We start from the raw sequence: 17,892 nt of genomic DNA on the forward strand, positions 1-17,892 counted from the left end.
TTAACTTTGTAAGGTGCTGATGTCAATAGGGATCACAGTTTCCATCTCGTGGGCTGATGGACCTAACTGGCTGGTAAAGTGGTCTGGACCTGTAGGAGTGGGGTGTCTGTTTTGTGGTTTGGCTTCCATTCAGTGAAACGGTTCTGCATTCTTGAGGTCCTTGGCCAGGTCTGCCGTATGGTGAACTTCCAACTCTTCACAGCAGCAGCCTGTGGGACTGACTGGGGTCATACATGTCCCTCTTCTTCAGGCCATCAACATTGCTCTTTTGCTTTTGTTTGAGGGAGCTCTGATATTTTTGGACCCTTCACCATGCATTTATTGGTTTACAAACTGCTGTTGGAGGACATGTAGGTTACTAAAGAGTAAGAGAAGAACACTTGGATGGGAGGCGCACAGATAGATGAACAAGCTGCTCTCCTTTGTGACTCACAGTCAAGTGATAATTTCTGCTGAAGTTTCTCCTTTTTTTTTTGTTCACATGTAGCTTAGTCAGCAGCCTCATGTCATGCCTTTTTTTACAGGCCAGTAACTTTAATCCAGCCACCTACAGGTGTCTAGTTCACCCTTCTGGGGCAGATTATATGCATTTATATGTATCATTTTTGGAAGCAGTCTAGTAGGAATGCTAGCAGATGATCCTTCCCACAGGCATTTCTAGGAAGTTTATTCCAAAATATTATAAATTATGCCAAAATAACTGTAAGATCTGCACCTCTAAAACAGCCTTGAAAATGTTTGTTTCAGTGACCCAGAGAGACTCTGGCAGCATAAGACCATCTGAAAACTCACAGTCCAGTCAGAGAGATAAACATCCTGCTTTAGGGTGTCCCCAGTGGCTTGAATAATTTGTACCAGTTTGTGGTTGCACTGTTATAATCATGTGCTGTAGCTGTTCCCACCACTTCTTGCAGAGCAGCAATCTAGATCAGGTTTCCTAACAAACATTTTTGTTTCTTCACACGTTTTTCAAGTGATTTACTGTCTTGGGGTATTAGTTCCCAAGTCCAGTTGTGGGGCATATGGGAAATGCTGTGTTTCTACTAAGGAAAACACATCAAACAAAGAATTACGTGGGCCTGGGGGTTTCCTTTTTACATGACTCTAACAGAAGGACAAGGAAGTTTGTGCATCAGCTTGAAATAATGCATTTGGTTGAAATGCAGACAAGAACAGCTTTCTTGAGTTTTAAAATCTTGCTTTATATGAAAAATAAAAACAGAAACAAAACATCTGTTGCACAGTCTTTCCTTGCTCATTTGGCTAGATTTGGAGAACTTACAGCCTTACAACCAGTGAAATTTGACTTCAGGAGTCTCTGCTGAAACCAATAAACCTTGCAGAGTTAGCTAGATGAAAACACCTCCGTGTGCACTGGCAGTAAAACCTGCAACCAGAAGACGTGGGCTTCATTAGTAACCTTCAGCAACAGTCATAGCCTGTGTTCTGCAAGATCAGGTATTGCTTCTCACAGAGGTCAGGAGCACTCCATGCACATTGGAGTGTGTGGACCCGGCTGCAAGCGCACTATAGTCAGTCAGCATAGCTGTTTGAGCACGTTGCCTGTTGCGGTCCCTGCATGCCATCTCCTTTCAGTGCAGATTAAAGGCTGGGGTCTTATTTACTCTCCAGTAGAGTGCATGGCTGAGCTGGTGCACACAACAGCTTCTTAGTCTCTCTTTGAGCTTGAACACAGAAGAATAGAGATTCATGGCTCCCCACCCCCTGCCAGACTAAATTGACCTCTCAGAGGCATCTCTTCACCTAGTGGTGTGAGGATAATGCAGGGCTGTGTACAGAAAGAAAAGAGCAGGCTCTCTGATGGGACAGGGCCTGGGGCTTTTCTTTTGGGGGGCATTCAAGTGTGCTAGGCTAAAATAGAAAACAGGTGAAAGAGGCCTACTCCCTATCACATGGCTTTGGGCTAATTCTCCCTTACAGCATAGCTGCTTGATCTTAAACCTTGGAGAGTGAATCTCTCTCATGTTTCTTCCAGTTGCTTTTGGTGATCACATCGCTCACACACCACCAAGCTCTTTTTATGCCAGGGCCCAGAAAAGGGGTGGAAGTGCTACCTCAAATCAGAGAGGATCCTGGTGTCGTCCTGTACCTGAAACCCTCAGCCATCTGTTGTGTTTTCATTTTACACCAAACTCGGGTTGAGCCTGTAAGTCCCCTGGGCCCCAGGCCAGATCTGTCTAATGGAGTGTGCATGGCCTGTCTTTCGGCTGGAAAAACACTGACATCTCGTAATCCTTTTATGTGCCCAGCCTGAGCCGTTCCTGATTGATCATGTCTTCTGAGCAATCTTGTGTCACATACCTGTATGTATATACATGCATACATGTTTTACAGAGTCTGTTCGTTTGGTCTGCTCTCTTTTACACACATTAGCACTCAATTTTTCTTGAACAAGCAGGCATAACCTTGCATTGCGAAGGCTTTCTGTGAAGTCCCTACATGAGTATGATATAGAAGATATTCTTATCACTCCATCAAATTAAAAAGATTAAGGCCTTGCTTCAGGAAATCGCTAGAGCATGTTGACGGATTGAAATGGGATTCACCCACGTGCTACATTCATTTCCTAAATATTGATCTAAATTATTACTCTGAGCAAGGGTAACTGAAGATCAGGAGGAGGCAGTGAATTTGATGGTGTGATGTGAGCAGCTTGATCTTGAAATGCGTGAGATCCTAAGCGCTTAAACTGGCACAAGGAAAATTATTTTAACACTAGAGATTGTCATTTAGATTGCTTATTTTTGCATCTTGTCTCCTTCCTCCTCGAGGGCTTGGGTTAGGAAAATAAGAGTTCAGAGCCTTAGCACTTTATTTATTCATTTATTTATTTATTTATTTATTTATTTATTTTGTCTACTGCTACTGCATGAGATGGGTACCTATTCTGAGGTTGCTATGTACATTGCCTCTGTCCTCACCAACAGGGACACACTCCTCTAAGGGCTGTTGTGTTTTTTGTTTGTTTGTTTGTTTTGTTTTGTTTTTTGTTTTGTTTTGTTTTGTTTTCCCATTCTTTTACAAGAGGGTGAATCACTCTTTGGAGATGCCCATTCTTCTGCTGCTTGGAGGCAGGGGAGCCTGGAGATCAGTAAATTAATCCCCTCCCTCCCTCCTGATGCTTGTGTCTCCCCTGTGTTAAAAGTAAGAGATAACAACTAGGTTTGGCACCCTATTTGCCTGATGTTGACCTTCCAATGGCTAATCTTACTTGATTATGACGTTTAATTACAATCATTCCTGTTCCCTAGTGCATCAGGTCTCTTCACTGACATGAGGAAACTCTCACTTTCCACATGTTAACCGGACCTGAGGCTGAAACATTAGCAAGCAACAGATAGCAGCAGTGTTAGGTTAAGTCCACATCCTAGTCAAGCTTTCCTCTTTCTGAAGGTAGATTGAGGGGTTGGAGGAAAATGGAGTTATTAATGAGAAGATATGCTACCTATTGGTGGAATTTACATTGCCTCATTAAATCGTCTCATTTGAGCTAGATCTGCTTGATTTCTTAGGCTTGTTTAGAAAATATGTGCTCAAATTATACCATCCAAATACCATGCATTAAGCTGACATTTCATAAGTCCTTTACTGTTGTGGCATGAGAAACTGGAATTTTATGCTTCAGTTCATTCAACCTGTTTTGGACTGAAAATCATACATTCTTTGAGCTTAGTACCTGTTAATTTCATTACCACTGGACTTTTTTCTTAAATCCTTGCTTTTTCTGCCCACTAGAATCATTCTGGTCTTTTTTTTTTCCCACTTATTTTTGAAGAATATTAGCAAAAAAACAGTTTTTCTGAAATTACCAACTTTAGTGCTGCCTGTATCTGCAAAGGCAAGGGAGCTCTTTAATAAGTCATTTGCTCAAGCCTAGCTTTAATTAATGCAGGCTGTTAAATGAACAAATGCTTTCAAAATGCTAGATTTATGAGGGCCCGTGCCAGCCCTCTGTTGCTTCTCAGCAGCCTTGTTTGATTGTGATTGTGAAAGTCAGTCAGCATGCAGAGCGCACAGTCCTTCAGAATCCCTACACCCTTTTTAGTAATCATTTATTCACGATGATGCCAAATCACAGGCTGACCAGCCACCACATCTGGCTGAAAGTGGAATGGAGCCATAAATCATGGAATTAGAGCAGAGCTAGCTAAATCCTTCACAAATTTTTGTCAACACAACTGAAGTGAAGTTTTTGTCCCCAGTGGCTTACACTGAAAAAAATGAAAAAGGGTTGAGAGTCATGGGCTTTCAGAGCTGTTTTCTCTTTGCTGCGGTTATACTCTTCTTAATCAATTAAAAATTGTCAGTGATGTTGACTGACATCTCAGTTAGTGCCTTACTGATGCCTGAGGATGTTAAAATGGCGCACACATTGCGGCCAGATGCTGACCTACTTTGCACCATCCCAGTCGTAGGCTGACTGCGGCTCCTGACCAGGTCTCTCACAACTTAATCCTTTATTGTACCAAGAAATCCACAGTGGCCTGACAGTGCAACAGCCTGCTGGATGGGAGACATTTCAATCACATCTGCAATTTAAAATGGCAGAATGTGGTAACTGAAAAGACCTTGGGAAAGTGCAGTAATCACTCGTTGCAGATCCTGTGTTTCTGGTACGTGCTCGCAGGGAGTGATAAAGCACTGCCTGCCCTGGGTGCAGCATGGGTCCTGTGATCAGGAAGGACTTTGTTGCTGTCCTCTCTCTTCCCCTTTGCTCCTTGAGTTCTGATGTCATTTTTTTCTTAACTGCAGGTCACTTCATGGGCAACAACACAGTGATTGATGTTTTGAGGAGAGAAGGGTACGAGGTAGAACATACTCCAGCTGGACAAGCCATCAACAAGTAATGCATGCTTTTATTGTAGCTGAGCAGCCACGGGGAGGGTGGGTTTGTAAACAGTCACGAAGAGGTAGTGGCAGCTGAAACTATACCAAACAGTGAGCCAGGCTCTCTCTGTGCTCCCAAGCAGTTTACTTTTCTCCCCCATAAGCAGATTTGGGAACAAGATTTTATTGGGCTTGGCTTGTGTGCTTTTTGATAAAATAAATATTTTTCCTTGTAAGTTTTTAACTCTTAAACTAACAGCTGTAGAGCACTCATGCTTGATGTAGCAGACCTGGATGCTGTCTCACACCACATTGGTATGAGAGAGGCTTCTCCTCCATTGCTTTTAAGTGCTCAGTTGCCCTACCTTTCAACACTTTCTCTTACACTGCCATTTTCCATTCTTTCTGACTGCTGTCTCTCAGCTTTGAATCTGACTGCCCAGAGTCCACCTAGTCTCTTTCCAAGCTGTCCCCAAAAATGACTGCTCACAAGTCCCCTGCTCTTTTCTGCATTTTTAAGCCAAGCTACTTGCTGCTCTGGTTCATCTTGCAGCTCCTTCAGGTTACCCCCTTAGTGCCTCTCTTTCTCTCACTGGGTGCCTTCATCTGTCTCCATGGTTTCAGTTACTACAGAATGCCAAAAAATCTCCTCCTCCACACTCTGCAGAAAATTACATGTGCTCTCAACTTACCTCTTCCTGGACATCTTGCCACCAGCTTAGGATCTGCAATGATTTTCTCCCCCTTCTATGGTCTTTTTCCAAACATGTGCCCTTGGCATCTCTCAGATACCTTCATTCTTCACTGTAGTCACTGTTAAAAGACCACAGTGGAAGAAAGTTTTGATTGCAGTTATAGTGCCCTCACTTCTTGCCTCTCTGTTCCTCCTTCCCCACACTTCTGATACAGGGCTTTTAGGAAAAATGATGACCCTTAACTCCTATGTGGATTGTTCAGGGGGCACATTCAGAGTCTTGGTCTATGCCAAAGGCTCCAGAAAGATGTGGTGCAAAATAATATCAGATATTTTTCTCCTGCTCTGGTTGCTTCACCCTTCTCTTTGCAGCACTTTTGCTGCCTGTTTCAGACCATGATACTCAAACTCTGCCAGGTCAGGTTTTTGCTGTGATTCCTGACGTGGACATACATCATTAAGGCTACTTGCACTGAAACAGTGTCTAGCCAAGATCCATCCCTATAAGTACATCAGCACTTCCCCTAACCCCGTTGCCACCAATGGGTAGGCAATCTGACATAGAGAAACCCTCTGTGCTTACCCACAAGACATAACAATCCTGTAATAGTGACTGAAGTCATGCTAGGCAGCCCAGTATATCAGTGTTTACGGGGATAATCAAAAACCTGCACTCATTTTTTGATGTTCTTTTGTTTGTTTTTAAGAGTCTTAGCTTAGATAGTCCTTAAAACAGCCATAGCAGCTTCTAAAAGCTTAATGAAAGACAGTTCAATAGGTAATTGAGAATGAACAGAATCTTCTGCTGCTCTGTAAAGGAGTAGCTGTAAGGAAATTAAGGGCAGGCAACTGTGGAGAGGAGGGCAAGCTTATTCACCCATCAGGAACACGGGTGATCAATGATTCTTAGGGTAATTAGGCACCCAGGTCCTCTGACAGCACCCTACGAGTTCCCTGTCCAACTAGTTGCTGCTGTGCCTTTGACAGGACTCTGGCACTGATTGCATCTCAGCAATACTGGGCAGAAGCTCTTTCCTGGAGTGTTTTCTCTGAGAAAAGGTTTTAGTACTTCTGGATGACTTGGAAACAGATTTAAGAATATGCAAGGAGTTTCAAGAAAAATGTGAGTTCTGAAGGAGGACATTTGTGGTTGGGGTAGGACCTATGTCAAGAGTATGTCAGAGTCCTTGGGGGAAAGATGTATCTGTGTCTGTATCTTCTGTATCTGTGTGCCTTTTCCTGCAGTTGCTTAAAGGGTCTCTGGAAGAATCACCTGTAGAAAGAGTTGAAGAGGAGGTTATGTACCTGAGTGTCCATTGTTCATAGTGCTCTGAGGCTGCAGGTATCAGAATAAATGTCTGGCCATGCATTTTGGAGGTCATTCTTGCTCTGCTTATAGCAGTGCTGAGCTCCAGCATCTCATGGCCACAAATTCTGTTAGGGATGATGCAGACAGTAAGGCAGTCTTATCAACGGGGGAGTTTTAGGTTAGATGTTAGGAAGAACTTCTTTACCGAAAGGGTTGTTAGACACTGGAACAGGCTGCCCAGGGAAGTGGTGGAGTCACCATCCCTGGAAGTCTTTAAAAGACGTTTAGATGTAGAGCTTAGGGATATGGTTTAGTGGGGATTGTTAGCGTTAGGTCAGAGGTTGGACTCGATGATCTTGAGGTCTCTTCCAACCTAGAAATTCTGTGATTCTGTGATTCTGTGAACAGAGGAGGTGCAGTGGAGCCCACCTGGAGATTTTCACCAGCAAAGGACAGAGATACAGGGAAGAGAAATCAGATAAAAGGGAACCATATGCAGAGGACCTTTAAAGCGATCACAGTACATCCCTAGAACTGTATGGGCGTCACTCAGTAGGGGGAGCTGGGGGATATGAGGATGTTGTGGAGGAGAGCTGAAGTGTTGTGACACCTCAGAGGTGGTAAAGTGAAACTGTGACAATCACAAAGATTCTGAGAGATCAGTAGCCCACAACCCATTCTGCAGTGATCTTTGTCACATAAAGCTCACCATATGATCTGTCTGTGATTCTCCTCGCAGGAAATAAGATCAGATTCTCTTCATTTTCCATCTGCTCACTCCCTTGTGGTCTAGTCCACAACCTCATTTATCCTCTTTCAGGATGAACCCTCTTTACTGTCCATAAAAGAGATGTGTCCACAGTGATGGGCTAGCTTTAAAACTCAGCCATGCTGAAATGTGTGCAGGATTTCCTCCTGTCCATTACATTGCAGGGCAGAAAAGAAACACAGCTTATAATTTTGGAAAGGCTTCAGTGATTGAAGCCATGCTTCTGCACAGCGGCCTCTGCTCTTTTGTTACTTTTCCAGATTTCAGTTCAAGCCAGTCTCCAGCCTTGTCCTCTTACAGAAAACTGCTGCAGTTTTTCTCTTTATGAAATAGCCTACAGATCAGTCAGATATTAGTGTTGTGAACTGTGTATCTATGGAGTGGATAGAGCATGTGAGTTTGATCAGGAAGCTTGTAAATTAGAAAAGAGGTGGAATCACTTTACTCCAAGCGACAATGAGACGTGTGGGCCAGCAAAGCCAGGACCGGAGAGGAGACTGCATGCAGACTGCATGTCTCAGAGTATGGATGGGGAGATGTTGCCTGCTTAAAGTATAATGAGACAGAGCTGGAGTAATAATGGTGGAGCTGATTGTTTCTTTGACATATCACCTTCACACTAAGCTGGGTTAGAACAGCCCCGACAGCCTTTCCTGGAGGCTTGACTGAGTGCTCTCTTGGGCTTCACAGACTTCCTGTGTGAGAGAGCTTGTGTATGCATATAGTCTCACTGTAGCATGCTGTAGCTGCTGTGAATTTCCAGATAAAACTGCCAGCTCGAACCAGACACTTTTAAGTCTAGGACCTATGCTGCTAGAAAGCTGAAGCCCTGACTTCTACTCCCTCACTACTTAATATAAATGCATGCAAAGCTTCCTTCTGTGTTGTGGTAGAGCTGTGATTGCTCTACCTCCTTCCTCTCCACACCCCATTTGGACCTCCATACTTTTCTGAAACAGCCCTTTAAAAGACACGTGTTCATGCTCCTCAGTAAGCTTATCCGAATAGCATTATTTCTTTCTGCAGATCAGCATGGCGACAATATTTACACTAGAAGTAAATGCTGCAATAGTGAGTTGAAGTCTGATCACTTATGCCTCAGACATGCCCCCTGACCTGATGCTTTATAAATGCTTTGTATTCACTACTCTATGCTACCTGGCTTCATAGGAGAGAAAATGCAATTTTGGCACTGCTGTAGCTAGTCTACAGCCAGTTACTTGCAGACTAAATGGTTCAGAGGATTGTTTAATGGTATATTGAGATATTTCCTTCTAAGATAATCATTTGCAGGGTGCATTTCTGTACCATGACCACCACAGTCTCTGCTAGCTCATTGCTTGCCTTCTCATCCTGCCCCTTCCTCTCCCCACCAAGTTAGTTGGGTCTGTGCAGGAACTGCTGAAAGGAATAGTCTGGGATGTATTCTGCAGGAGGTCAAACTAGAGGAGAAAGATTTGATCTTCTCTGACTTAAAAGGTGATTGCTCTCTTGTCTTTCTAGATATGCAATGTTATTCCCAACCGTTATTCTACTTTGAGCCAGACTGCATCCTTTACTCAGGTCCAGCTTAACTATTTCCAAAGATTTTTATTTTAGAGAATCATTTTGATCAGAATATTTACTTTAGGAAGAGGGGGGTCGGAATACAACGCAAAGAAATAATCACCCAGTCTGTATGGCAGGGAGAAACACTTGTTTCATATATGGTATCTTTACAAGTATTCTGCCTCAAAGCCCTTTCAAACATTATCCATGTTTCCTTCTTCTTCCAGCGTAAAACCACCCAAAAGCTTGTTAGCCTTCTCATCGTCCTCACCAGCACACAGCCCCTATGTAGAGTCACAGGAGCTACCTCCACCGTTGCACCCCCAGAAAGAGGAGGAGGAAGAGCTTTTGCCTCACCTGCTGCTCCCTGACGGCATCGATGTGCTGGAGAAGGTGGACAGGAAGTACAAAAAGAAGAAGAAGAAGCAGCAGAAGAAGCAAAGGCTGCGGCAGTTTAATGACCTCTGGGTTCGCATTGAAGAAAGGTAGCTAACGGGGCAGGGGAGGCGGGCTTGTCAAACGAATTTGATTTTAACTTGGACTGAGTAGGCCAAGCTTCTGCAAAGGCTAGGTACACGATGAGGACAGGATCTGATCCTTTCCCTCACCATGATTCCTGCTGAGACATTTACTTAAGGTTGCTTGTGGTTTTAGTGATTAAATAGCTTTTTCACGCATGGTTAGGTTTGTGGAAAATTATCCATAATACAGGTGGAAGCCTTGCCTGAACCATTTTCTCTTTGAGCTTGAGAGATTGTGAGCATATGGCAGTATGCTTCATCACACATGGCCGGGCCCACCGGTAGATGGTACAGCCTGCAGTCTTGGACCTCTATCCAAGAGCTGCTGCATATGTGGAAACTCTTACAGCTGGTGTATGTGATCCTTGCATTTGTGCAATATTTATGCCCCTTAAATATTGCCCCATCCCTGGATGTGTTCAAGACCAGGTTGGAGGAGAAGGCCCTGGACAACCTGATCTAGTGGGTGGCATCCATGCCCATGGCAGGGGGATTGGAACTAGGTTAACTTTAAGGTCCCTTCCAATCCATGCTGTGCTATGTGATCTATTTGATTATTATTCAACATTTCATTTACAGTCTCTGTATTCTTCCAGTGCTAAAGAATGTGCAATCCCCATGGCATTACTGGAGATCTGGAAAGGGGGATGACAACCCAATGCATGATTGAGTTAAGCTGAAAAATGGAGTATGCTGTGGGGAGAAGGTTCACACCTTCCCCCTACTTTTCACTCCGAAGAGCTTACTCACCTACAGGAACTATAGCAGCCTGGGAAAAAAAAAAAAAAAAAAAAAAGTCTACTTCTCCTTCACAAGCTATACTTAGGCCTGTGCCTAAATGTATACCTTAATGTTTCCCTCCTGTTGGATAACACACAGGCCTGATTTCGGCTCTTTTTATATCTCTGCCACATTCAGGTTGAAAACATTTTATTTTTGTGGTGCTGTAAATAACCAAGGAGGTCAGGATGATGGAGAAGAGCCTACAGTTCTGGGACTGAAGTTTTTATATTCATTTTATTCTCCCTCAAAAGTGTATTCCTGTTCCCCAAGGTGCTGAGTATATCTCCTATGCTGTGTTATATCTTATCCCTTGGTCCCAGCTCTACCACTGCCTTGAGTAATAAAATTTCTCAGACTGGCTGCAAACAAGTGCAGCAGCTGTTTTTTTTTCTGATCCAAGCATTCAAACACTGTCAAACTTTTTAGACCAGACTCCATTCCCTCTTTTCTAGAGTAATTTTGTGCACTTTCTCTCTGTTCCTCCTTGCAACCTAAGTGTGAGTAGTTTGGAGAGAAAGGGAGACAAGTGCACACGGAGGTTTGCATGCTCACTGGCAGACCTATACACAGTCCAAAATTCACCGATACAATGAATCATTATATTGACCACATCTGATTTAGTGTTTAACATTTAATTTCTGTTAATGTAGCTGATACCAGGTATTAATGAATAGGTTTTTGGAGCTTCTGTTGACAATTTGTTTAGCTGAAACGGTAAATAATGGTTTAGTCTTTCTGAATTCAATCTCTCATCCTACCTGCACACTAGCATGTTCAGTTTTTCACATGCAGGTATTCCTATGATGTTCAGCAGCATCTATGGGTGCCCTGATGTGAGCATTGGTGCCTTCAGGTGACAGAATATGGGAGGATGAGTTACTGTGACTAAATCAGAGGTGTTTTAAGGGAATATAGTGGACTGCAAGTACTGCAAGACAATAGCGACATAAAAGCAGAGCTAATGATGACAGTTTAGGAAACTATGGCATAAATACAGGAGCAGCAAACACCTCCCTTCCTGTTTGCTTGTGATGTTTCCTATCTTCCCCTACTAGCTGTCATCCTTTGAGCTAGAAATATACCCAGGTGCTAGATGGCAGCGAGGCAGCTGTCACTTAGACACAGCTCTTTGTAAAGCAGGGAGCATCGGCAGGCTCTCTGCCCCCAGATACCAGGGGTGCAGGCAGCCCTTGCTGCATCGTCTGCCTGTGCAGCCCTGGGCTGGGCTGAGAGCCCCATCTGCTGGCACTGCCGCCCCGTGTCCCCACGGAAATCCAGACACGGGTCTCAGCCCTACTCGCACTGCCCTGGCTGCCCTGACACAGCTAGCTAGTGTGCTCAGGCTTCTGATGCATGGGCCTGGGTCGCTTGTAACTTCAGGCCTCTCCTCATGGAAACGTGAAAGGCGTAGCTGGAGTGATTTAATGCAATCTTGTAGTGGGCTCGGCTGAATGGCTTTGGTCCGTGCTCCTGTATGCATGTATCAGCTGACAGCTGTATTTCTTTGTTGTGCCGCCAGCTGGCTTCTCTGCTGGTGCTGTTCAAACCTCCTGTGGGGACGTTTGCATATGGAAGGGCAAGAGTTTTTGAAGAGGGTACTAGTTGCCTTCAATTTCCCAAAGCATTTTTTTGCTTTAAACAGTCAGCCAAAATAAGGCAGGAATGGAGCACAGCAGCTAGGGACTGTGTGCAGGAGAGATGACTCCTTTGTGTTTGGCAGGCAGGTTTGCTTTTAACTTTGTCAGACATTGTCTTCAGCTTCCAAATAGCACCACAAGGCCCCGGGATGTACGCCAGCCTTATAGATGTGGGGTAATACAAGGCTTTAATCCATTGATCAAAGAGAAAAACACCTGTTTAGTACCCAGCCCTTCTGAGTTGTGACCTGTAGCACAACACTGTCGGAGCTCACCTGGCTCAAGGCAGTTGGTATCAGCAGCATAAAGTGTAAAATTCTCCTCCTCCCCCATGTGCTGTCATGGTGGGAATGTAGCAGTACATGGGGTTTAAACAAGAATGTAGTTTCTTGTTTATTACTGCCTCAGAGCCCTCAGTACTACCAGAGATGCTCGGGGATGCAGTGATCTTTTTTCCCTGTGACTTTTCTGTCTTGGGCGCTAGGGAGTGCTTCTGGCAGCAACTCTTCCTCTCCTGAAAGCATTTTATTTAAACGCTTTGTAATTCCTGACCTGTGGAAGGGAATACACAGCATAAGAGCAAGTCTGGTCCAGGCTAAGCTGCGTGTACAGAAGTATGTCTGTGAAATATGGATTCAGCTGAAAGCAGGTGCCTCCTCCTGTAGAGAAAGTGCTGCTGCAGTGACTCTGCTCTGCTGTACAGGTGGTTTTGTCCTTCTTCCTTCCTGCTCAGCTGAGAGGCATGCTGCAGGGTGCTGGGAGTGCTTACCCACCTGATGACTGTGTGGGAGTGGTGGGCAGGCTGACTGGGGAGTCCTTCTTGGGGCAGGGGAGAGGCAGCGCTGACACGGAGTGACACAGTCCTTTGGTGAGCACCAAGACAGCACAAGAGACCATGCCCAGTGTCTCAGGATCCTGGTAGGTGGGAATTGAGGAGCAGAGGGTGGAGATATCCTGCTCTGTGTGCACCAGCCATTTCTGTGCTCAACCTGGGCTGATGTCCTTCTCTGCTTGCCTTGCAGCACTACTGACCCTCCTCCGCGGATCCGTATCATCAACGGGTACATCACCGTCGAACCCCAGCCCCGGGGCCACGGGCGATTCAGCCATGCTCGCACGGACACCAGCGGCGCTCACCGGCTTTTCTGCCCTCTCTTGGCCTCGCTACTGACTTCAGCAGTGCATGTGATAAGGCTGCATTGAGACGCAGGGGGAGCCGAGCGGCAGGGCTCTCGCCTTAGGAAGCAGAAAAGGAACTTTTGTGACAAAATAAACAGAGAAGACTTTCTGAGAGGGACACCTGTTCTTCGGGGTGTTCTTATACTGCCTCCTTTTCCTGAGTCTGGATCATTAACACTGTTAACTGGTTTGACCTGCCCAATACAGGAGAAGATATTTTAATGAAAGTGTTATTTATCCTTCTCTTGCAGAAGAATGATTTCATGTTATCCCATAATGCTTTGGGGAAGTTTATAATGTCGCTATAACATAGCTGTTGTTTAGCTGTATGAGCCCGACTGAATTACAGTTTTTTCACCTTTGTTGCCTTGTGTGAAGATTTACACACCACTAACTTGTTTATTAGAATGGTGTATATTGATCATACGAACACAGCTGGGAGAAAGTTTGGTACTTTATGTCTCTACTGGTAACGCTTTTAATTCTTGCTTATTAGGGCTCCAGATTATATATAAAGGTTTACAACAACACCTTCTACAGTAGAATAAAACAGTAAAGACTTGTGAACAGAATGCTTCTGCTGTGTCTGTTTAGTGCTGTTATAAGATCGGTACGCCTGAACCTCCAATGGCCAGACCAGTCTCTTAAACACTAACACATATACAAGGAAAAATAATTGCCTGGGGATCTTCACATTCTGCAAACCACTGTTTGCTTCCAAAATAATAAATTCTCGAGAGGTGATTTGAGAACACCAGATTCAGGTTTCCCCTATCTTTCTAAATCAAGATTATATTGTTATTTTACGGTTGGATTCACTTTCTTCAGGAAAAAAAAAAATCCTTTGTACCACTTTTCTGCACAGTTAGACTCCACTCCAGGAAATTCATGCAAATTTTCTACTGATTACAATGGAAATCTCTGTTGTCAGACTTTTGAAATTGCTTTAAGTCTTCTGCTGTCTGTTTGCAAAGGGCATCCCGTTGACTCGTGGTTCTAGGAGCATTGGAAGTAGTGATGTATGCTTTTCTGTCTCTGTCCGGGACATTTTCTTGTGACCACAATGACTCATTTTATGAGCAACATATCTCTCCCTCTTTTTAGGAGGGTTTCATAGCCTGGGAAGGTCTCATGAGAGTTTTTGCATCACCCATGACGTAAAAAGGGCTTAGAACAAATTTGGGACTGGTGTCTTGCATGCACAAGAATCACCTGCCCCAGTGAGACAACAAAGGATATGATTTTTTCAAGTTTCTCTTCCAATGTATGTACAAGTGCTTCACTACTTTTTATTGCCCCTAAAAAAGAACCTCTTTTCCTCATCCTTCTACTGCATACACTGGAGGAGTACAGAAGGTTCTGCCTTTCCTAAAAGACTTTTCATCCCCCAGATCCCAAATTCGAGTCCAGCTCCAGGAGGACTGGACCTAAACAAAGCCTCAGTTTGCTGAGGCAATGGAGAAAATCAGAAGCTGAACATTGAAGTTTGCAGCAGAACAGTGGGAAAATAAGTTTATGTGGGCTTGAGTAGCAGACAGCACCAACTCATTGCATACTCCTTCTTATAGAAATACCACAAGGCCTCAGAATGCTAGAGACATTCTGCTTTCCTTGGCATTACAAAGCAGCCAGGCTGGTGATGTGCTCCTCTCTTTCTCTCTTTGGCTGAGTGGTACAAACTTGCATAGAGTTAGTCGGTCTGCATCTGTTTTCCTTGGGCTGAGCAGATCAGATGAGAGTTTGGATAGTTTAGTTACAATGATGCACTGCAAGGCCAACAAACTGAGCAAATACTTGTGTGTTTACCAGCATATCTGAGGGGCCACCAAAAACATGATGTCAGAGTGCGTTCTGCCACGTGCTAGCCCATGCATTGGCATTGCTTCTCCTCCCTATGTCCTTTGTCCTTCAGAAGTGCATGATATTGTGTGACGTATTCAGAGTGCTCTGGAAGCACTGGAAGAAGGGACTGAGGGAGCGATTCTGTCTTTTCTTCACTACTAGAGATATCCTTAAACTGTGGCAGACAACTTACTTACAAAGGCTGCATCCTAACAGTCTTTCTGTAAAGCAACCAAATTCATTCAAAGTATTTTTGAGGGCCTTATGGGCTTGACTTGACATCCATGGTCTAGACTAGTGGTTCATACCCCTCACCTTTTCTTCCAGAGCAATTGTTGCTGACTAAAGTCTTGAAACTGTGAGAGGTGTGGAAAGCAGACTGACGACTGCACATGCTGCTAACAATGCTAACAGAGGCCACTGTGGAGTGCTAGGTTTGGCTCCAGCTGTTTCTCTCCAGTTCCAAAATGAGAAAAGTTTGCTAGAAGCTGGGACAGCCCGAGCTACCATCCTAATGGCCAAGGCCTGCTAAGTGGCCAACTTTCTCTGTAGAGCATTAGGAAAGCAAGCATTCCCATCGTGTCCCCAGACAACCTCACTATCTGTGCCTCCAAACCATCTGAGGTAGCTTTGGTTGCCTTTCAGTTTCTCCTGAGGTTCTTTCAGGATTATGGTGAGTAGCAGACTTGATTCAGAAATCACTGTGAAACTACAGGTGCATCCTTCTTCAGTACAGGAAATGAAATCTGCTGTCTCCTGAACCACATGCCTCCACATCTTCTAGGCATACTTTCTAATGTCTGAACATCCAACTCTCCCTTCCCCATTTGCTTTCCGTTGTATTTAGTAATTAACCTGTGCACTCTGATCTCTCCTTCCTTCCTGAAGCTGTTTTTAGGTGACGGAGACTGTTGCCATGGGTTCCTCGTGGTCAAGATCTCTTTGTCAGCTGGGAGGTTGGTATCTGTGAAGTTATTAACAGAATTTGAAAACCCACTCGGTTCAAAATGTACTGGTTTGATAATATATTTCCCTTTGGATTAAATTGTAGCCTTGGCAAATATAGGGCTTCTCTTTATTTTGGCAGTTGCTGTGCTCCTAAGTAGTTATAATCATCACTGATGTTCAACAGCATACTATGATTTCTTGTGAATATTTGTTGCTTGACTAAGCTTTGCTAATGGACTACTGTGTTATGACAGGTATGCTATTTAATCATTATAAAACTTCACATTTACGTACATAGCTAGGAGGAAAAGGCAGACAAACATCCTTTCTGGGAAAAGGCCTTGCCCATAAATTCTTGTGTTTCCTTAGATAGTCGGCGTTTGCACTTTATCTCTACTTTTTGGTGAAATGGACCATGCGTTAAACACCATTTGTTCTGAACTTGGTTCACCTTCCAACAACCACCTCCTGCAATTTCACAGCTTTTCTTTTCTACTCCTTGTAGCTTTTAACACATAGAGGCTTTATTTTCTGGTATGATATTTGATTAGCAACTTGGACTTCTTGTGAAGCATTGTGGGAGGCAGGACTTCATTCCGTGCGCTTTTTTAAAAGTTAATGTGCTCCTTTATGACACAGCTTTTCTCTGAGCTGTGAATGCCCCTTAGCGAGCTGGGGATCCGGTGCTAGTTTATTTTCATACCCTTTCAGGGTAGGATTTGAAAAACAAAATTACTGAAATAAAAGAAATGAAATTATTGTTCGTCAGATAAGGTCTAAAAATACTGTACACATCACTCCTAGGTGCTAGTGTTAACAATGTGAGAGGAGATGTGTGAGCTGTGCGGATTACCTCACTCTAACCTCTGACACTTCTTAAGAATCTTGCATGGTTTGGTTATTTTAAAGGTGCGGTGGCATAAAAGATCACAAATTAATGGGGGGGAAAAAAAAAAAAGAAAAGAGAAAGAACAAAGAAAAAAACACCTTGCTCAGTGATTCACATTTCTTTTTTTCACTGAAACTTTACAAAGTTTTTTGGTGGTGGCGGTGGTTGGGCTTTTGTTTGTTTGCTTGTTTTGTTTGTTTGTTTGCTTGTGGTTGTTTGCTTGCTTGTGTTTTTTTTGTTTGTTTGTTTGTTTGTTTTTTTCCTGTTTGAAATCATTAATATAGCAAAATCATACTTCCAATTTTTTTTTTTTTTTTTTTTTTTTTTTTTTTTTTTTCTGTGCTTGTTTTGTACCCTCTGCAACAGAGCTTAAGGGGAAGATACAGTGCTCCTCAGTCGGGGCATAAGAGCAGGGCAATGCAAGAGAAGAAACTTGTCTTCAGACACTAGGCTAGTATTACGACTGTCCTGTTCTCTTCTCTGTAGAGTTTAAACTGCCATTATTCCACGTGTAACTGGCATAGTTCAGTGGGTTGTTGTAGCCCTTTTTAATCAGCTATTTAAAACACTGCAACACAGTCAGTGTGTAGAAATCACGCTGACATCTCTCACATGAATAACCAAGGGATGTGCTTTAGAAGATGTTATTTCTCCAGTGGCTTGTTCTCTAGAAAATTCGGACAAATCATGTCACTTACCCTTACCTGGCTTTATCGCAATAAAATACCTAATCCATGTTAATTGATAAAAGGAAAGGAATTTGCTTTTTATTATTACCCTTAATCATACAACTTGTATCTGAAGTCACTTAATCCTACAGGTAAAAAAACAAACAAACAAACAAAATGAAGAGTTAATTCCCTCCTTCTACACTGAAAAGCAAAACAAAATGAAACAAAAGCAGAGCTTTGAATTTTAAAACGTT

At 43.6% G+C, this 17,892-nt stretch overlaps 1 protein-coding gene across 3 annotated transcripts in view; it reads left to right on the forward strand.

Annotated features, from left to right (window-relative positions):
* The window catches only part of TRABD2A (TraB domain containing 2A), a 78,869-nt gene extending 65,024 nt beyond the window's left edge, over window positions 1–13,845 (forward strand). For 2 of the 3 annotated variants that reach the window (XM_082783727.1, XM_082783728.1), the window contains 3 exons: window positions 4,774–4,864; window positions 9,396–9,653; window positions 13,132–13,845. In XM_082783727.1, coding sequence (XP_082639853.1) covers window positions 4,774–4,864; window positions 9,396–9,653; window positions 13,132–13,312 — 530 coding nt within the window. In that variant the 3' untranslated portion in view covers window positions 13,313–13,845. Of the gene's footprint in view, window positions 1–4,773; window positions 4,865–9,395; window positions 9,654–13,131 lie in introns of those variants that run through there. The other variant, XM_082783729.1, reaches the window with a different exon arrangement.
* Window positions 13,846–17,892: the final 4,047 nt, after the last annotated feature.

This window comes from Aythya marila (genome assembly GCF_965140915.1).
Source record: "Aythya marila genome assembly, chromosome: Z".
Classification (NCBI taxonomy): domain Eukaryota; kingdom Metazoa; phylum Chordata; class Aves; order Anseriformes; family Anatidae; genus Aythya; species Aythya marila.